This window comes from Chlorocebus sabaeus, chromosome 8 (genome assembly GCF_047675955.1).
Source record: "Chlorocebus sabaeus isolate Y175 chromosome 8, mChlSab1.0.hap1, whole genome shotgun sequence".
Lineage (NCBI taxonomy): Eukaryota > Metazoa > Chordata > Mammalia > Primates > Cercopithecidae > Chlorocebus > Chlorocebus sabaeus.
In genome coordinates this window covers 102,794,506-102,816,786 of record NC_132911.1, presented here as the reverse complement: position 1 = coordinate 102,816,786, position 22,281 = coordinate 102,794,506, and the positions used below count along the sequence as shown (strand labels likewise).

General features: G+C 36.4%; 1 protein-coding gene across 8 annotated transcripts in view; it reads right to left on the bottom strand.

Moving 5' to 3' along the window:
• VPS13B (vacuolar protein sorting 13 homolog B) overlaps positions 1–22,281 on the bottom strand; it is an 870,718-nt gene that overhangs the window by 813,847 nt on the left and 34,590 nt on the right. For all 8 annotated transcript variants that reach the window (XR_005240849.2, XM_037999868.2, XM_073018246.1 and 5 more), the window contains exon 4: positions 6,570–6,690. Coding sequence is in view for 7 of the 8 variants with exons in the window: in XM_037999868.2 (XP_037855796.2) it covers positions 6,570–6,690 (121 nt within the window). In the remaining variant the exon portion in view is untranslated. The remainder of the gene's footprint in view (positions 1–6,569; positions 6,691–22,281) is intronic.

Below are 22,281 nucleotides of genomic sequence, written 5' to 3'. Positions count from 1 at the left end.
AGCAGCTACTTCAGGACTCTGAAAAAGTAAATAGTAGGCATGAGATGGGAAACAGAAACAAAAAACAGAGTGACCAAAGAAAAACAACAAATTAAATGGCAGGTGTAAATTCAAACACATCAATAATTATATTCTAATTTAATCACATTGTGGTCAGAGAGAATGATACACGATACTGATGCTTTGAAATTTCTCAAGACTTCCTTTTCAACCAAGTCTTTGTTAATATCTGTAGATACTCAATGTGTGCATCAAAAGAAATGTATACTGTCTTACGTGCCTAGTGCAGAGTTTACATGTGTCTGCTAAAACAAAATTTTGATATCCAATGATCTAATTTGGAGATTTTTTTTTCCTGATTGATTTATGACCTTTCAAAGTCAGATTGTTAGGTACATACAAAGTCAACGTGTATTTTCTGGAGAACTATATCTTTTATTATAACTTAGTATCTTTATTACCTATTTCCATTAATGTCTTTTGTCTTTAATTTTTTTATTTTTGCTTCATTTTCATACAAAGATACAGATTTATTTTTGACTACTATTTGTCTCTTATATTATCTCCCATACTTTCATTTTTGATCTGTCTTGCCTCTGTTTTATGTGTGTGTTCAGAAGCCATACACACACGGACATGACAACTCCCTCCTTTTAGTGCCCAAAAGATATTATTTGTGGTTCATTAGAGCTCATCTCCCTTTGGCTTTGTACTGTGGTTGATAGTTTAAAAGGCTCCTATCCTAAACAGTTAATTCTTTGAGGGCAAAAATAGCCTTCAATGAGCTGCTCTAGCGTATTGTTCACATAGTGATACACATTTAAGGAAATAAACAGCCTGTCTCCACTGAGCAATACTTTGAAATTCAGTCAAATTAAAACGAAATAAAGGCTCTCTAATGACATTTTCTGTAATAAAATATAAACATCAGCTATCTTAAAGGTTATTCACAAAGTAATAGTTTGAAGCATAATCCATTTAAAAATGGATTGATACATTAATAAGAAAGAACACCTGTATGGCAGAGAAGCAGCTATCCATCAGTAATTTGTGCTCCCACTTCAGGTATGTGGAATTGCTACTGAGATTTAACTTCTAAGTCATAAGTAATATCCCTGCAAATAGTTTTCCTCAGAGGAATATGCATCACTTCTAGCCTGGGGATATTAAGAAGCAGATAGGTCTTCTCCAGACTCTTTCTTCTTGAAAAGGCTGAAAGCAGCAGAATCCAAAGTCTGGCCTAAAAGATAGCAGAGTCTCAAGATAAAAGTAGCTTGGGCTTCGCGCAGTGGCTCACACCTGTAACACCAGCACTTTGGGAGACCGAGGCAGGCGGATCACCTGAGGTCAGGAGTTCAAGACCAGCCTGGCCAACATGGCGAAACCCCATCCCTTCTAAAAATACAAAAATTAGCCAGGAGCAGTGACACACACTGGTAGTCCCAGTTACTCATGAGGTTGAGGCAGGAGAATCACTTCAACCTGGGAGGCAGAGGTTGCAGTGAGCCAAGATCACACCACTGCACTCCAGCCTGGGTGACAGAGTGAGACTCCACCTCAAATAAATGAATGAACAAATGAATGAATGAATGAACGAACGAATGAAGCTTGGATTCCTGGTAGAGCACTGCTTTGAACTGGTACATAAAAAAATAAAACTTCTATTGTGATAAGCCGCTAAAAATTAGAGGTTACTTTGTCTACCAGCTAATATTACTGTAACTTGTATAATTTGTCACTGTTACGTTTTAAAAAAAAAAAAGGCAAATAGGAAATGTTTGTGGTATCTCCTATAGCAATTAACTATCAATTTTGACTCAGGTTCTTGAACAGTTGGAATATTCTTAAATTATTTAACATATCTTCCAACTATTACTAAACTCTCTTCAACAGTATTTTCAAAAACCAAGCCCTAAAGGCCAAGATAGCAAGCATTTAAGCACATACACACAAACACAAACTATGTTCTCTACATCATATTCAATATTTTCTACTGGAAATAGAAAAATCTAAGTAAATGACTATTAATTTAGCAATGTCTCTCCATGTACACCAAAATATCTGAATTTTCATTTTCTCATTCACAAAGTAGGCTAGATCAAAGGCTTAAATGGGCCTATGGATAGACTTCAGCAAGTATGTGAAGTTATAAGCAAATTTTGAATGTGCATATGTAGCACTTCTTTTTTTTAACAGATTTCCAATGATCCATGACCTAGAAATAACTGACCACTATACCAGATAACTTGAGATAACTTCTTATTCCAAATTTCAGTGACCATAAATCTAATTATGCAAGCCTGAGGAAAATTCTGCATGATTTTGTATGGTTCAAACATGTAAATGACTATTACGAACCAGATGTCGCTGTAGATTAGGGGCCAGCAAAAGAAGGCCTGTGCCATCTGGTTTTATAAATAAAGTTTTATTGGAGCACAGCCACATTCATAATTTTATTAATCATCTATAGCTAGTTTCATGCTACATGAGAAGAGACAGCTGTGACAGAACATATCACTTGCAAAGCCTAAAATAGTTACTGACTGACCCTTTACAGAAAATGTTTGCTAACCCCTGTGCTAGATGATGACAATCAAAGATGACTAAGTCACAGCCAGGAACAGTGGCTCATACTTGTAATCCCAGCACTTTGGGAGGTCGAGGTGGGCAGATCACCTGAGGTCAGGAGTTTGAGACCAGTCTGGCCAACATGGTGAAACCCCATCTCTAATAACAATACAAAAATTAGCCGGGAATGGTGGCAGATGCTTGGAATCCCAGCTACTCAGGAGGCTGAGGCAGGAGAATCTCATGAACCTGGTGGGCGGAGGTTCCAGTGAGCCAAGATCATGCCACTGCACTCTAGCCTGTGCGACAGAGTGAGACTTCATCTCGGAAAAAAAAAAAAGCCTAAGTCATATCTTCTCACACAGTGGGCAACACGGATTTTAGTTTAACTCTACCCTAAATATTTCTATTAAAGTGTCTGGTAGAGAAATTATCTCTACCATGAAAGAACTGTAATATGATTCCGAAGCAGGATATGGCTGCCAAAACTTAGTCCTCAAATAACCGTATGACTTAACTGTTAAATAACAAAATGATTTACCATTGTGTACACACACACACACACAAAGAAAAAGAGAAAGGAAAAGGAAAGAGATAATTATATGACAATACCAAGACAGCTGAAGCTATATAATGGAACATAAAATTTGTCTCTGAGCTTCCTCTAGCAGGCAAAAAAAGTAGGGATTTTTTTTTTAAATGAGTAATTACTTGGAAAAAAAGTAACAGTTAATTAAGAGATGATGAAAAAAACTAAATGACTTTAAACTTTTTAAAAAATTAAAATAACTTAAATTTTTCAAAAATTAAAATGTCCTTTAAAGCCATTTTAGAGACATGCAGAAACAGCCCACCAACTGCAGCTTTTTATAAGGTACTTCAATAAAAGTGAAGGGTATATAATTCAGAGAGTACAGAACTGAGTAACCCAGGTATCCAGTTTAGAAGTGGTTTCACTTTACACCGAAATAAAATGCAGAAGGCACTGAAGAAGCATGCACGCATGAATGAATGAATGAATGCAATACACTTAAACTCTCTAAGTAGAAACTGTCAGCATGTCTTACAGGAGGTACTAAGCCCACAATTTAAAACTTTACTGTTATTAATAAAGTTATTAATGATGATATTAATAAACTGTTAACAACAGTAAAGTTCTTGGCCTATATAACATTAACTGAAAGAAAATGTTTGCTTCAAATCAGTCAGAACCAAACTCTTTTAACCTTCGCCCAGTAAGAAATATTACACTGTAACGCAGCACAAGCACATTCATTCATATACTTTCTTGAAATATTACTAAGTTTTAATATAAGCAAACATGCTATGTGGCTTTCTATTCAATGCCATATAGTTTTAAATGCTTGCCATGACCCACTAAAGTGTTTTAACAATAAACTAACTGGTCAGGATCCTTGGTTTGAAAAAGACTATTCTAGATGCCAAGAATAGAGATTGCCAAGCGGATGCTGGATGTTACATTCTTTTCCTAATAGAGAACTACCTATTCTTCAAAAGATTAAAACAACTGTCTATTGCCAACACAAAAACTTCTCAAAAATCATCTCTGGATTTATACAAATGCCCAAACTGCAAAACTGTAAACACAGATGCTGGGAGAAATAACCTCCCCAGAAAATTTCAAAAGCAGGAATTTATCTCTACCATGAAAGAACTGTAATTAATATAATTCCCAAGAAGGATAAGGTTGCCTGAAAAGACTCCTCAAATAACCATATGAGTTAACCTTTAAATAATGACATGATTTACTATTATCCAACTGGATTCTCAAATTATCCCTTTTTTTTACTTTTGGCAAAATTAAGTTTAGCTGCTCTGCCACCCAGTAACTGGCCAACAGCTTCAGTTACTTCTTAACTGTGATTTATGTCAGCATAAAAGAGACTATGAGTCCTCCTGTTAGGTAAAAGGTAGAAAAGCACATGCTAATCTAAAAACTACCTCAAGTAGTTCAGGTAGAACACAATTCTGTTAAATGCTACTAAAAACAGGATGTTTTAGAACAGGCGTGGTGGGTCACATCTGTAATCCCAGCACTTTGGGAGGCCTAGGCGGGTGGATCACATGAGGCCAGGCGTTCAAGACCAGCCTAGCCAACACAGTGAAACGCCATCTCTACAAAAATTAGCCGGGCATGGTGGTGCAGCTACTTGGGAGGCTGATGCAGAAGAATCGCTTGAACCCGGGAGGCAGAGGTTGCAGAGAGCTGAGATCACACCACTGTACTCCAGCTTGGGCCACAGAGTGAGACTGGGTCTCAAAAAAAAAAAAAAAAAAAAAAAAAGAATGTTTTATGTTATATTGATGATTTCATGTTTTGTGCCACAAAAATAGGCCAATTCTCCCAATTCTGAATAACAGTCTAAATTCTAATACAGACAATAAAAAATCATTAAAAGTCTGGGACCTATTTTGAGTACATGCAGGTTACCCCATAGAAGGTTACTATGAAATCAACAATTGACAATAGCTTTAATTTTCTTGTTTTTTCTTAGGAAAAACAAAATATAGAACAAGTCAACAATTAAACCTACAATTGATTATTCTTTGCCAGGACATTGAGAGAGACCCCAATGCTTCTATACATGAGCTGCTATAGGAACTCTTCAGAAAATATGTAATCATAAATTTGGAGGGACAAAAGGATTGCCTGCTTAAAAATAACATTTACAGTTTAATTCATAATTTAATTTAATTTCTCAGGATTTTTCGCAAGGAGTTATTAAGAAAAAGTTTTTAAAATTCTGGAACCATCACACAACTCTAAGCACAAATAGAAACATTTAGAAGTAAAACATCTTCTTCTGACACCTTTCCCAGCTTATAACAATTCATCTATCCAGAAGCCAGATGGCTAACAAAGACCTGTAAAATAGAGTTCTGAAGAACACAAACCATCAGTACTAATGTCACTATAGACTAGTTAACAGTGTTCAATTCAAATGTAACTTAGGACATGTATTTGAGGGAAGGGGTCTATAAAATGATATACCTAATTCTAGCCTTTTACAAGTAAATGGTGCCAAAAGACTGCCAAAAAGTAATGAGAGTAGCAGAAAGCTTATAAAACTTCAGCACAGAAAACAACTATATATCAATGTCTAATACATCTCACAAAAATAGGAGTCACTAATAAATAAAATCAAAACAGAAGTGACTGATAAACAATTCCTAACTGTAAAAAGGCAGCAATGCATCTTGGCCACAGAGCTGACATGTGATGATCAGTTTTTTTCTTCAAATGTTTACAAAGAAACTGTTTCATGAAACCCACTACTGTCCCACCTAAATAAAAACTTCAGGAAATAAAAGAGATGATATATAAGGTCTGTTTCAGTTACAAAACTCTGTGATTCCATTAGTGAATTTTAGCGCTTCCAGAAACTCAGAATAATCTAGTGTCTCTTCTCTGTTATCAAGACACAAGGGGAACAAAGAGACTGTTAGTTTTTTGCTTAAACTGTAAGAAAGAAACTCAAAGAACAACTTACTGCAAAAGAGGATCAAAATTTGAATGAAAGCCATTTGTGAAGGCTCTGGACCCAATTTGTTCAGAAGTCACGCACAAGTACACGTGCACGTACAGCTTAAAAGTTTTATGATACTAAAAATATATATTCTACAAAGGACTAAAACAATGATCAATTTTTTTTTTTTGAGACAGAGTCTCACTCTGTCCCCCAGGCTGGAATGCAGTGGCACGATCTCCACTCACTGCAACCCCCGCCTCCCGGGTTCAAGTGATTCTCCTGTCTCAGCCTCCAGAGTAGTTGAGATTACAGGTGCATGCCACCACGCCTGGCTAATTTTTGTATTTTTAGTAGAGACATGGTTTCACCATGTTGGCCAGGCTGGTCTTGAACTCCTGACCTCAAGTGATCCACCCACCTTGGCCTCCCAAAGCACTGGGATTACAGGCATGAGACACCATGCCCGGCCAAAAATTGAAGTTTGATTTTATCGATCCCATTAGAAGTTACCTGGTGGTAAGTCAGGATCTGTAGGAGCAGCCTGCTGAATTCTCCGTGGTTTGATTGATGATTTTGTGTTCTCAGTAGTACTACGGTTGGTGGAATTAGAACCACAGCTTTCATGGTCATCCTATTTTTATTTTAAAGAAAGAAAAAGAAAACCATCAATCATATTCAACAATAAAGAAAAACATTTTATATATGCAGTTCATGGTAGCTACAGGAGAAAGAAAGATCAACATAATTTTATTTTTAGCTCTGAAAACTACATAACCAATTTTCATAATTTGCATTCTCAAACAGCATTTAAAAATATTAATAACTAGTAGTTTAAAACTATAAATTCTTCTTTCTTTAGCTGATGTCAAAACAAACTACTTGACAGTCTCCAAAGAATTCTTATTTATGGCTCTAGCAAAAGAAAAAATTACTTAACGAAAGCTTTTAAACAACATCCATCTCTATGTAAGTGCAAAATAAATAAAAAGGTTCTTAATTTTTCCCCTATTTGTTGTTTATATGTTAAAACACTATTTTCAATCCAAGCTATCTTGGTCACCTTTAATGATTAATCTTAATCACCCTTATAATCCTCTCCATCCTACTAAACAATGTATACTAAATTATCATTCATGTTAGGTATAAGTTTTAATGGGGTTTCAATATGAGTAACAGAAACAAATAAATTATACATATTTTTGAAATTTATCCCTTTATTTATAATTGCAAATGAGTACTTTTTTCCTGTCCTGATTCAACATTTATATAATGCTCTTACATGCCAATTGCTGGATTTACAAGGATAAATTAGATATATTTATCTTTGTATCCTGTCCTTAGGGACTTCAGAATCTATCAAACACATATATAACTAATTCTACAACAGCAATACTTTTGTTTGTTTTTAAGTAATAAGGAGCATAAAAAGAGTCATTATGTTTGGGAGAACTAGAAAGATCAGGCCATTCAAAATCAAATGTAGAAATGTTTTAGGTTTAGACTGGGGCTAATTCAGGTGTGGAGGGAGGGACCATAAGCAAAAGCAAAACAGTATCAACATATGTAGCACATATAAAGAATGATGATTAGTCAAATAAGGCCAGAGTGTACACTATCTAAGATGGAAGAAGTTAAAGGCACAGATCTTTCAATAAAAATGGGGTAATGTTAACAACTATAGAGATATTCTCAGTCCTCATTCTAGTTGGCCTGTTTCAGGATTTGGTAATTAGGAGGAGGCTGCCACTAACCTATTAGAAAGGAGATTTAGCAGTTCCCACAGAAAGAAAGAATTGGGAGCAGTAAATGAGTAGCTCAGAGTGAATGAGAAATTACAGTGGAGTCAATAAAAATAAACTGCTCTTTCACGAAGATAGGCATTACAAAGAGAAAATAGGTGGAGTAGTAACATGAGGGAAAATCATCTGGCAACTAAAACTTCTTATTCCTTTTTTGAGGATAAAAGAATACATTTTTGCTTGAAGTAAAAATGCATATGTGGAGTGAGAGATCAAAGATACCAATTTTACAAAGGGTAGTTGAGAGTGCACTGCGCACCATGAATTCATTAATCAATAATAACACTATTTTATAGTGATGAATAATCACCACTAGTTTACCAAACTAACAGGGTATTAGAGGCAAATAAGAATGATAATAAGACCTCTTTAAGAAAATTTTTATTCACTATCACACTAAGAGAAATACACAATAAACGGTGTTTTACAAAATTGCATGGCTTCAGATGGTAGTGATACATTAGAAAAAAATTTGTTTGAAACTTCATATAAACAAAAAGACTTGCAACCATAAACAAGAGTGAAAATTTTCTCACAACCTTATGTTCATTTTAAGTTAATGAAAAACAAACACCACAGGTTTCATTCCACAAAATAACTTCACTATTCAATCTTCATAAAGTTATCTTCTGTTATTTGGGGGATGTTACGGTCTTAAATACTAAAAGACTACTACCGTGAATAAAGCCTTACTGTAATTACTTTTAGTTCAACTTAAATCCTTAAAAATGTCCACAGTCATACACTTCTGCACAACATTAACATTGAAAGCACATTATTAATTTTTGAAACATATGGTTGTCTCAAAAGCCCAGAAGTAAAACATGTTCATTAAAGAGATGTGAAAAAGTTCCAAGTGAACTGCCAAAACTAGCATAATTATGAAAATATTTAACACTGAAACCATCTGAAATCACATACTGTATATAGATTATGGTGATGTCATAATAAACATTCCAGCCAAAATGCACTAAAACTACTGCAGTCCAATAAATCTGGCATATGTGAGATGACAAACATTTTAAAGCAAAAGAAAGAACAAGTTACTTTTACTCTATTTTTTAAAAATTATTAGCAGCAAAATGGGATTAAATGAAAAGGATGAGTTTTCAAATTTTTGTAAAAAAAAAAAAGTGAATAAAGCTTCCTTGCAAACTACATGTATTTATTATTCAAAAGAAAAACAAACTAAATAACTTTATTTGCCCAAACAAAATTTATTTTAAAAACCTGAAATTTTTGTGTGCTCAAAAAATGAGCATTAATCATGGTACTCACAGGAATATATACCATAAACCAAACATTACCAAACACATAAACACTTCTTTCTTAATTATGGTTAGGAAACTTTGACAATGTATACACTATAATTAGAAATTAATCCTTTCAATGATTTGAACTTGTTTTCATTTCAATTACATTTTAGTTGTATCAAATAAAAGTGAGTTTCCATTCAAATCATGCCCCAATCAAATTAAATAAAAATAAAGCCAAATAAGAATAATTATAATATTTACTATTAAGACTGAAATTACTTCTATTAGTTTTGAATTCATCATCTGCTTTTAACCAGTAGGCATCACTGTGGACTATTACACAGTTTTCATTCATTGAAAGCCTTTAATTACTAATAAAAGAAACTCTGTTCTCAAAAATACTAGCTAAAATATTTTAAGATAATTTTTAACACCAAACGCATTACAGTTATATCTTATTTAGGTTGCAACTTTTTCCAAAATGTCTGGTAAGTATATTTCATGGCCAAAGAATGTTTTCTCTTGGGGACCACATAGCTATTTCTGAAAATACTGCCATTTACTCCTCATGAAACAAGCAAGAATGTCATTTCCTTACAAAAGTTCCTAACAGAGGAAAAATGTGTGGCAAACACTGCATGTAAACAGACCATTACTTTCATACTGACAGACCATGAGTTCATGTTGCACACTTTTCTCCCTGTCCCTCATAGGGCTAGTCAACTAAAACTAGAAAACCATCAACTCCTAGAGTCACAATAGTGTGAATAAAATTGAGAATAAAACTGAAAACAAGTAACTAAATCATTCAAGTCCTTGTCTAAAATTACAGAGCAAGAAGTTAAGATGCAGGAAAGAGCTGAAGAAGGAGAAAATGAACAGTGAAACTAAGAGGTGATGTACTTTATGCTCAACCCTGTGGCAACAAACTTCACAAGCAGAAAAGAACTAAGACTCACCTGTCAACTCTGATCACCAAAGGGGCTTAGAAATGAACTGCTACAAGGCTCTTAGGAACATTCACCTCTATCCTCTCCAGTAGCAAGTACAATGATAACTGCCAGATGCAATAAAGAATCTCTGAGAGTAACACTGCACACTTCAAAGTCAGAAAGCTAAATAAAGTCATTTACTCAGAGGTACACTTGGAGAGCACAAGAGAGAGCCAGGGAAAACACATTCACTAAGTTTCATGGTAAAAATAGAAATCTGACTCAACTCTACCTTAAGAGCAATATTTAAAACCTTAGCTTTAATCATAAAAAATATATATATTATATATGTATATATATCAAGCATGCTTAAATAAAGAGGAATGTGTAACACCAATCTCTTCACACATCAACTTTAGTCCACAAGGGAGGCTGCTTCCATCTTCTCTCCTATCAAGAGTAGAAATAAGGGGTTATGACAGGCTGGAAAAAGGAAAAAGAAATGACCCTCCCTTGTATTATTTTCACTTGATCATCTCAAAGGAAGATATAACTAACCTGAATGACCAAAAGCTGAACATTCATTGGGCCCATTTTAATAATAAAGGAGATCACTGTACTCACTGTGAACACTTCTATGTGCTTTTCTAATCGCTTCTCTTCTAATGTCTGAGACCCATGCTACTCAGTAAAAGGACCAGAGCCATTTTCCCAGATGACTCAACCATTAGCCATCTCTCCTCTGCCTTCTTTTCACCCACATAGCCCCCGACCCATGATATTGCCCCAGCCACAGAATGATCAAACTATTGAACTATGCCAGAACATCTATCAGAGAAATAGCAAAACATGTTAGGAAAAATTTGTTCTTTATTGCTACCTATGACATTCCTTTCCTTCATATTGGCGGGTGTGTATCAGATTGCCACCTCCCTCTCCCACTTTTTTTAAACAATAGAATTGAAACTGTGAGATCCACTCGAAGATTTAGAAGGTGAAATAGGCAGAAATTCAGGGAGGAAAAAAAAAAGTAAATACAGAACTACCCTGGTCTAAACCACATTCTACCATCTAATTTTTACCAGAATTCGCTGGGGGGAATTGGGTTATTGAACAGATCAATTTAACTGCACTTTGTTTTCTTGTATAAAACTTCCCTCAGCAACAGATGTCCAAGCAAAGTAAAGTATGTGTTAGGCACCTCAGGGAAAAAAAAAAAAAAAAGTAGTAAAATAGAAGATATCTGTATCTAAGTATTTTACCTATTTACTCAAATAACAAAACCTACGTATACATTAAAAAGTTAGTAATTTAAGAGTTAATCAGGCCAGGCATGGTGGCTCACGCCTATAAACCCAGCACTTTGGGAGGCAGGTGGGTTGCCTGAGGTCAGGAGTTTGAGACCAGTGTGGCCAACATGATGTAACCCTGTCTCTACTAAAACTTCAAAAAAATTAGCCGGGCGTGGTACTGTGCACCTGTAATTCCAGCTACTCAGGAGGCTGAGGCAGGGGAATCACTTGAACCAGGGAGGTGGAGGTTACAGTGAGCCAAGATCGTGCCACTGCACTCCTGCCTGGGTGACAAAGAGAGACTCCATCTCAAAAAAAAAAAAAAAAAAGTGTATCAGTGATTATATATATCACAAAGAAAAAAGAAATAGCAGTTCCCTTTACTGAGCACATATACATACCACGCAGCAAGTATTTCAAAGATAAGAAAAGTAGGGCTTCTCTTAAGAAAAGTGGAGAGTAGGCATAAACTAAAAATAAAATTGTGAGCCCCCAAAACTATCTGAATGGGCTCAAGCCATGGGCATTCCAAACTTAACCTCGAAGAAAACTACTTCAGGCTATGATGGGAGTGGGAGGTCAGACATGCCTCATCATATCCGCCTCTCTTTGAAATTCAGGCACAACTGACCTGTATTAACATTAAAACAGAAATCTTAAGACTTTTTGTCGCAATAAGACACCAAATTCCACCCTGACTCCAGTATTGCATCACATGACAGATCACAGGCCCCGAAAGAAATCAAAGTATAACCCTTATACATATTTTGAAATGGCCCTACAAAGCTGTCTCTTGTGGGGAAAAATCTATATTCTGTAAAGAATCTCTTTCCCTTTCCAGGCTTTTCTCTGATCCAGGAGAGAATTAACTAAGAGTCTGGCACCTTTTTAAACGGATTAAGAAACAATTACAATCTGTTCTTTCTGAAGCCTGCTACCTGGAAACTTCATCTGCATCATAAGAACTTTGTTCTCCATAATTCCTTATCTTAACTCAGGCATTCCCTTCTATGGATTCCAGGTCTTTAGATAAATTCTTTCAACCAATTGCAAATCTTTGATTCCCCCTATTACTTGGAAGCCCCTTCCTCCTCACGTTGTCCTGCTTTTCCAGACCAAACCAATGTACATCCGATATATATTGATTGATGTCTTATGTCTCCGTAAAATGCACAAAACCAAGGTATAGCCCGATGAGGGCACACGTCATCAGGACCTCCTGAGGTTTGTCCTTAACCTCGGCAAAATAAACTTCTAAATTGAGACTTGTCTCAGATACTTTTTGGTTTACAAACAGAAAGAAGGAAGGCAGAGATGGATGAAAAAGAGACAAACAGAAAAAACCTTGTAACACTTTCAACATGTCACATACTGCTAAAGAAATCATGTTCATATCTCTCTTAATCCTCCTAATCGACTCTATGAATGCAAGAATATCCTCATTTTATAGATGAAGAAACTAAGGCATAAAGAGATTACATGCTTCAAAATCACACAGCTATTAAGCGCCTAATCCTAACCACTTTGCCCTACTGCCTCCCTATGAGAAAAAGGTAACTGAGAAGTACAATACTGTATTAACAACCCATCCTTTCCTAACCTATCCAACCTAATCTTTTCTTATCCTGAGAAAGGAAAATTCAGAGTGAAACTGAGTAATCAGAAAAACATCACAAAGAACAAGAGATTTGAAAAGATTGTGCCCTGCAGGATTGAAAAAGGAAAGGTTGAACAAAGAAAGGTAACATGCCTTACTGAAATAATGGATGGCCCAATGTAGGTTAAATAGAGAGCAGTGAAATATCAAGCTGTAAAAAGAAACTAGGGCAAATGGCAGAGGGCCTATTCGTCCAAGAAGTTTAAACTTTATTCTGTATATTAAACAAGCCAATGAAACTTATGAATGAGAGAATAATAAGATGAAGCATTTCATTTAGGAAGAAGACTCTTCTGAGTATTTAGCCAAGAGCAAAAGCAGAAATATCAGCAATAGATTATTATAAAAGTTTAGAAATTAAATAATGAGGGAAGTAGCACTGAGAAAAAAAATTTTATGTGAGCACCTCAAACTGAACAAGTCTAAAACAAAACTTGTAACTCTGCAACTGATTCAGCCCCTTTTTCCCCTTCTCCCATTGTTTCCCCCAAAATCCCCTGTCCTTTATTCCCTAATTCAGTTAATGATACTATTATCTTCTCAGTCTCCTAAGAAAGAAGAATATAATCTAACTTTTATATCTGTTCTAACATTGCAAATTGATGCTAATGAGGTTTGCAAATTTCAGGACAGAAAAACAGATGCTTGACCATGAGTCATATAGGATGACACTACTCTCTAAGCTCTGCAATACCCAGGAAATTACCAACTGAATTTTTTTTAAGATCTGATATTTAAGGTAAAATAGTAAATTCAATTTTTTTTTTTTTCTTTCCTGAGACAAGGTCTCACTCTGTCACTCAGTCTGGAGTACAGTGGCACAATCTCAGCTCACTGCAACCTCCACCTCCCGGGTTCAAGCAATTCTCCTGCCTCAACTTCCCGAGTAGCTGGGATTACAGGTGCGTGCCACCACGCCCAGCTAATTTTTGTATTTTTAGTAGAGACTGGGTTTCACCATATTGGCCGGGCTGGTCTCAAACTCCTGACCTTAAGTAATCTGCCTGCCTCGGCCTCCCAAAGTGCTGAGATTACAGACATGAGCCACCGTGCCTGGCCTAGTACATTCAAATTTTGATAGGTCGTATTTCTAGTAAACGCATGATATACAATTATATATGTGCACAGGAAAGCTGAACGTGTACTAGAAGAGACTGAAACGGAGATCAGTTATATAAAGACTTAGGAGTCATTTAAAATACAAGTGATGTACAAGTGATATTTAAAGCAGGGCTTTGTAGCACGTTCCTGTAATCCCAGCTACTCAGGAGGCTGAGGGTGGGGAACTGCTTGAACCCAAGAGTTGGCAGCCAGCCTGGGCTACATAATCAGATCCCATCTCTTAAAAAAAAAAAAAAAAAAAAGTTATATTTGAAGCTTTTAGATTTCCAATAAAAAGAAAAAAGGATTTATACTTCTGATAAAGGCTGACTAGATAAAAACATCGAGGATGGGGGAGGACAAGAAATACTAGCAATAACGTAAAAAAGAGAAAAATTTTAACCAGGCTCAAAGCATTAGTCAGATTGAGTAAGACATGTCTCCATGCAAAAGATGCAAAACCTGGCAGATAAGGAATAAAGAGAACTTAAAATGGTCACGTAAGACGGGAGACTGTTACCAAGCTCGACACTTAAAACCAGTAATAGAGTGAAGCCCCAATTTTGAAGGAGGCAGAAAAAACTTACTGCCAACTGCTGATTAGAATTAACATACTGAAGAATGCATCAGAACCTCTCAACACCAAAATTAAGCAGAAGAAAGAATTAGTGAGACTGAAAACAGGTTATTTGAAAATACACACAGGAGACAAAAGAAAAAATAATAATAAAAATTGAAACACACCTACAAGATCTAGAAATAATACTCAATGACATAATAGTTTGAACAATAAATACAGAATGCAGAAGGAGAAAATTAAGAAATAAAATGTGAGAAAAGAAGGTAATGTAGACAGTCAGTGAAGAGGAAACCTACAGATAACATATGTCTTTGAAGGGGAGTATCAGAAAAACAAAAAAATTAACTTTTACTACTTATTTTATTTACTTCTGTACCATCTGAATTATTTTGCAACAAGCATTACTTTCACGGCAGCCATAAGTCGTCAAATACTTAATCTCATGCAGTTGTAGTTTCATTAAGTATGAAATTAAGACTGTTCTAGAAAACTCAGGATATAATTCCCAAACTGTACTATAATAGAAGAAAGAATTAAAGTTTTCACAGAAAAATTTCATGCATCCATTCCAAAACACTTCAAAATATTTGGCTGGATAGAAAATTTCTTAGTACCTTAAGATGTTAATAACCTACTAACAGGATATAACAAATCACATATTTTAAGATAATCAAAGAACTAAAAAAAATTTCATGGGGCCAGGTGCTTTGGCTGACGCCTGTAATCCCAGCACTTTGGGAGGCTGAGGCAGGAGGACTCCTTGAGCCCAGGACTTCAAGACAAGCCTAGGGAACACAATGAGATCCAGTCTCTACCAAAAAATTAAAAATTAAAAAATTAGCTGGGCATGGTGGTGCATGCCTATTCTCCTAGCTACTTGGGAAACTGTGGCGGGGGGATCACTTGAGCCCAGCAGTTTGAGGCTGCAGAGATCTGTGACTGTGCCACCACACCCCTGCCTGTGTGGACAGAGCAAGACCTTGCCTAAATTTTTTTTAAAAGAACGTTTTTAATTTTAAAAAAAAATTTTTCATTTAATTAAAACAATTAGAAATTCATGGAAAAAGGAGCAAGAGAATTTTTTTCAAATGTATTTAGAATCTTTTTAAAAGTAAACTATATGCGCTCTAAAGTTTTCTGCCAATACTCTTCCAATTTCCTTCTCAAGTTCAACACACCGAATATAACAACCTCTCTTAGGCCATTCTGAATATAATCTCCAAGAACCATAACCCTGAATAGTAATGATAATTTACTCAGTAATAGTAGGTCATTCTGTCATTCTCAGATCAACATACTGTGAATTCTAGACATGTGTAAATACCTGTGTATACACATGCATACATAACAAATTATTAGAAAATGTATATATATACACGCATACTCTAATAATTTATTAGATACCTACATACTCTAATAATTGACAAATGTCATTATTAACTTGTACTTGTGTCTCAAAATCACAAAATGACTCCTTTTCTTTTGAGACACGCTCTCATTCTGTCACCCAGCCTGGCAGTGGTGTGATCACAGCTCACGGCAGTACCAACCTTCCAGGCTCAATCCATCTGCCTGCCTCAGCCTTCAGAGTAGCTGGGACTAAAGGTGTGTGCCACCAAGCCCAGCTAATTTTTGTATTGTTTTGTAGACATGGGGTTTGACCATGTTGCCCCAGCTGGTCTCTAACTCCTAGGCTCAGGCAATCCAACCACCTCAGGCTCCCAATGTACAGGGATTACAGGAGTGAGCCACCATACCCAGTCTGACTCCATTTATTTAAGGGCTCAAATTATGTAGGTATTATGTTATCAAAATATCTGCAAATTTAACACTGAATAATACTTCATCTTTCTTGTGTGTTTCTACATAAAGCCAAAGTAAATATACACAATAACTATCTTGTCTACACTGAAAATGTCAACTCCTTGACATCAGTAACTGCAAGCTTTCTAAATTTTAGCAATTACCAACATGCAAATTCCTATAACAATCTAGAAAAATATATATATATAATTTTTAAATCATTTTATGCTTTTAATTTTAATCAAATTAAATGTCACTTTTAAATGATATTCATATACTTTAAAATAAGAGTAGGCAAACTTTCTATAAAGGGCCAGACAATAAATATTTTGGGCTTGCAAGCCATTTAGGCTTTATCAAAATAAAATGGTTTGGCTCTGTGTACCAATCCAAATCTCATCTAGAATTGTAGTTCCCAAGCATCAAATGAGGGACCTGGAGGGAGGTGACTGGATCATGAGGGTGGTTTCCCCCATGCTGTTCTCATGATAGTGAGTGAGTTCTCATGAGATCTGATGGTTTTTAAAGTGTGGCATTCCCCCTACCCCTGCTGCCACATAAGATGTGCCCTGCTTTCCCTTTGCCTTCTGCCATAATTGTAAGTTTTCTGAGGCCTCCCCAGCAATGCAGAACTGTGAGTCAAACGTTTTCTTTATAAATTACCCAGTCTCAGGTAGTTCTCTATAGCAATGTGAAAACGGACTAATACATGCAACTTCTCAATTCTGCCACTGAAGCACGAAAGCAACCAAACACAGTATTTATACAAGTAAGAGTGGCTATGTTCCAAAAAAATGTTATTTACAAAAACTGGCAGTAAGCCCATGGGGCATACTTTGATTACCCCTACACTAAATCATCTGTCTTTATAAAACATTTACAGAATAAACTATAAAACCTACAAATGCTTTGTAACCTAATGATTTCATTATAAAAGGCAAAAAGTTCAGACCACAAATATGTCTGAATTATAAGAAAATTTATAAAACAGCTAGGGAAGAAAAAAGTACAAAATTTATGCTTGGCAAAAGTACTGCAAAGAAGACAAGGTATTTCTTCTGTTATTCCTTAACAGTTCTAATGAAAGACTAAAGGGTTAATAAAAGAAATAAAAGGAAAGGAAGTATCTGTAAGAAAATGGGCTGAAGAAGATTCCAGAGGCTCAAGGGAGAAGAAAAATAGAAATATTTCTGAAAATAAATAATATACGTAAGAGCTACATAATATAAAACAGCATTTTTCCAAACATATGCAAAAGTAAAAGTCAAAATCTAGCCAACATGATAAAGATCTAAAAGTGTCATGGGAAAACAATGGGAGCATGGGAGGAAAAAAACGGGAAATATCTTCTAATCATATATAATTCCAAAACAACAAACTCCAGGAGTATTCAATGTATAAGAAGAAAAGAATGCATTTCAGATAAATTTGCAGTAAAGCACAAAAGAATGTTCTCAGCAGTACTTTTGATGCCAATTGAGATTTTAAAGATTTTAAGAATTGAAGTAAAGGATATGAGGGTTAAATTATACATGACAACACTAGCAAAAATAATACTTACAGATTGTTGTTGTTCTTGTTGTTGTGTCCAAGGCATTCCAAAATTTATGGATTTATTATACCTTAAGTTCTAGGGTACATGTGCACAACGTGCAAGTTTGTTATATAGGTATCACGTGGCATGTTGGTTTGCTGCACCCATTAACTCATCATTTACATGAGGTATTTCTCCTAATGCTATCCCTTCCCCTGCCCCCCAAACCACAACAGGAGACGGGGTATGATGTTTCCCACCCTGTGTCCAAGTGTTCTCATTGTTCAATTCCCACCTATGCATGAGAACATGCGGTGTTTGGTGTTCTATCCTTGTGACAGTTTGCTCAGAATGATGGTTTCCAGTTGCATCCATGTCCCTGCAAAGGACATGAACTCATCCTTTCTTATGGCTGCATAGTATTCCATGGTGTATATGTGCCACATTTCTTAATCCAGTCTATCATTGATGGACACTTGGGTTGGTTCCAAGTCTTTGCTATTGTGAATAGTGCCGCAATAAACACACGTGTGCTTGTGTCTTTATAGTGGCATGATTTATATTCTTTTGGGTATATACTCAGTAATGGGATAGATGGGTCAAAAGGTATTTCTAGCTCTAGATCATTGAGAAATCGCCACGTTGTCTTCCACAATGGCTGAACTAGTTTACTCTCCCACCTGTAGTGTAAAAGCGTTCCTATTTCTCCACATCCTCTCCAGCATCTGTTGTTTCCTGACTTTTTAATGATCACCATTCTAACTGGTGTGAGATGGTATTTCATTGTGGTCTTGATTTGCATTTCTCTGATGACCAGTGATGATGAGGATTTTTTAACTGTCTGTCTTTTGCCCACTTTTTGATGGGGTTAAGTTCTTTGCAGATTCTGGATACTAGGCCTTTGTCAGATGGGTAGATTGCAAAAATTTTCTCCCATTCTGTAGGCTGCCTGTCCACTCTGGTGGTAGTTTCTTTTGCTGTGCAGAAGCTCTTTAGTTTAATTAGATCCCATTTGTCAATTTTGGCCTTTGTTGCCATTACTTTTGGTGTTTTAGTCATGAAGTCCGTGCCCTTGCCTATGTCCTGAATGGTATTGTCTAGGTTTTCTTCTAGGGTTTTTGTGGTTTTAGGTCTAACATTTAAGTCTTTAATCCATCTTGAATTAATTTTTGTATAAGGTGTGTAAGGAAGGGATCCAGTTTCAGCTTTCTACATATGGCTAGCCAGTTTTCCCAGCACCATTTATTAAATAGGGAATTCTTTTCCCCATTCCTTGTGTCAGGTTTGTCAAAGATCAGATGGTTGTAGATGTGTGGTGTTATTTCTGAGGCCTCTATTCTGTTCCATTGGTCTATATGTATCTGTTTTGGTACCAGTACCATGCTGTTTCAGTTACTGTAGCCTTGTAGGATAGTTGGAAGTCAGGTAGCGTGATGCCTCCAGCTTTGTTCTTTTTGCTTAGGATTGTCTTAGCAATGCGGGCTCTTTTTTGGTTCCATACGAAGTTTAAAGTAGCTTTTTCCAATTCTGTGAAGAAAGTCATTGGTAGTTTGATGGGGATGGCATTGAATCTATAAATTACCTTGGGCAGCATGGCCATTTTCACGATACTGATTCTTCCTATCCATGAGCATGGAATGTTTCCCCATTTGTTTGTGTCCTCTTTTCTTTCATTGAGCAGTAGTTTGTAGTTCTCCTTGAAGAGGTCCTTCACATCCCTTGTAAGTTGGATTCCTAGATATTTACTCTCTTTGTAGCAATTGCAAATGGGAGTTTACTCATGATTTGGCTAACTGTTACTGGTGTATAGGAATGCTTATGATTTTTGCACATTGATTTTGTATCCTGAGACTTTGCTGAAGTTGCTTCTCAGCTTAAGGAGATTTTGGGCTGAGACGACGGAGTTTTCTAAACATACAACCATATCATCTGCAAACAGAGACAATTTGATTTCCTCTTTTGCTAATTGAATACATTGTATTTCTTTCTCTCGCCTGACTGCCCTGGCCAGAACTTCCAACACTCTGTTGAATATGAGTGGTGAGAGAGGGCATCCCTGTCTTGTGCCGGTTTTCAAAGGGAATGCTTCCAGTTTTTGCCCATTCACTATGATATTGGCTGTGGGTCTGTCATAAATAGGTCGTATTATTTTGAGATACGTTCCATCAATACCTAGTTTACTGAGAGTTTTTAGCATGAAGGGCTGTTGAATTTTGTGGAAGGCCTTTTCTGCATCTACTGAGATAATCATGTAGTTTTTGTAGTCAGTTCTGTTTATGTGATGGATTATGTTTACTGATTTGCATATGTTGAACCAGTCTTGCATCCCAGGGATGAAGCTGACTTGATCGTGGTGGATAAGCTTTTTGATGTGCTGCTGGATTTGGTTTGCCAGTATTTTACTGAGGATTTTCGCATCGATGTTCATTCAGGGATATCAGCCTGAAATTCTCTTTGTTATGTTTCTGCCGGGCTTTGGTATCAGGATGATGCTGGCCTCATAAAATGAGTTAGGGAGGATTCCTCTTTTTCTATTGATTGGAATAGTTTTAGAAGCAATGGCATCAGCTCCTCTTTGTATGCCTGACAGAATTCGGTTGTGCATCCATCTGGTCCTGGACTTTTTTTGCTGGCAGTCTATTAATTATTGCCTCAATTTCAGAGCCTGTTATTGGTCTATTCAGAGATTCAACTTCTTCCTGGTTTTTTGGTCTTGGGAGGGTGTATGTGTCCAGGAATTTATCCATTTATTCTAGATTTTCTAGTTTATTTGCATAGAAGTGTTTATAGTATTCTCTGAAGGTAGTTTGTATTTCTGTGGGATTGGTGGTGATATCCCCTTTATCATTTTTTTTATTGCGTCTATTTGATTCTTCTCTCTTGTCTTCTTTATTAGTCTTGCTAGTGGTCTATCAATTTTGTTGATCTTTCAAAAAACCAGCTCCTGGATTTATTGATTTTTTGAAGGGTTTTTTGTGTCTCTATCTCCTTCCGTTCTGCTCTGATCTTAGTTATTTCTTGCCTTCTGCTAGCTTTTGAATGTGTTTGCTCTTGCTTCTCTAGTTCTGCCTCACAGGTCGATATCAGACTGCTGCACTAGCAGTGAGCAAGGCTCTGTGGGCGTAGGACCTGCCAAGCCAGGCACAGGATATAATCTTCTGGTGTGCCATTTGCTAAGACTGTTGGAAAAGCACAGTATTTGGGCAGGATTGTCCAGATTTTCCAGGTACAGTCTACCACAGCTTCCCTTGGCTAGGAAAGGGAAATCCCCCAACCCCTTGCGCTTCCCGCATGAGGCAACGCCCCGCCCTGCTTTGGCTTGCCCTCCTTGGGCTGCACCCACTGTCCCACCAGTCGCAATCAGATGAACCGGGTACCTCAGTTGGAAATGCAGAAATACCCATCTTCTGCGTCAATCACGCTGGGAGCTGCAGACTGGAGCTGTTCCTATTCGGCCATCTTGGAAGAGTCAATTTATGGATTCTTAAGTATTCAAATTACAATAATTCATTTCACTATTGCTATAAAAGAGACTCTGGCTCCTAAAAAACACGTCCTGCTTTAAAAATAAGAAAATAAAGGAAAAAAGGCCATAATGTTTACTATGTTCATTTTTAAAATAATTAAGAAATACTTTATTTTGTAGTTGCAATCCTCTAACATCTATTCTATACTTGAGTATCCATCTATACCCAGAGATACTTTCAGTAAAGGTTAAGAAAATATCTGAATACCTTAAACTATTATAAGAGAATAATGTAGTCTATTAAGGAATTAAAAATTAAACATATAGGCTAGGCATGGTCGCTTACACCTATAATCCCTGCACTTAGGGAGGCCGAGGCGGGTGGATCATCTGAGGTTGAAAGTTTGAGACCAACCTGACCAAACATGGAGAAATCTCGTCTCTACTAAAAATGCAAAATTAGCCAGGTGTGGTGGCGCATGCCTGTAATCCCAGCTACTCAGGAAGCTGAGACAGAAGAATCACTTGAACCCAGGAGGCGGAGGTTGCAGTGAGCCAAGATGACCCCCATGCACTCCAGCCTGGGCAACAAGAGTGAAACTCTACCTCAAAAAAAAAAAAAAAAAATTAAACATATAATAAAGTTATTTTTCAGGGCCCACACTCTTCAACAGTGGAAACGTTGTCTTATGTGAATAAAAGAAAAGAATAATGATAATTTATTGTATTTTGTAAAGGCATATCTTATCTCTTATTGGTTTTGACGCACATGAAAATTCTCTGTATGAACTACTACATAAAG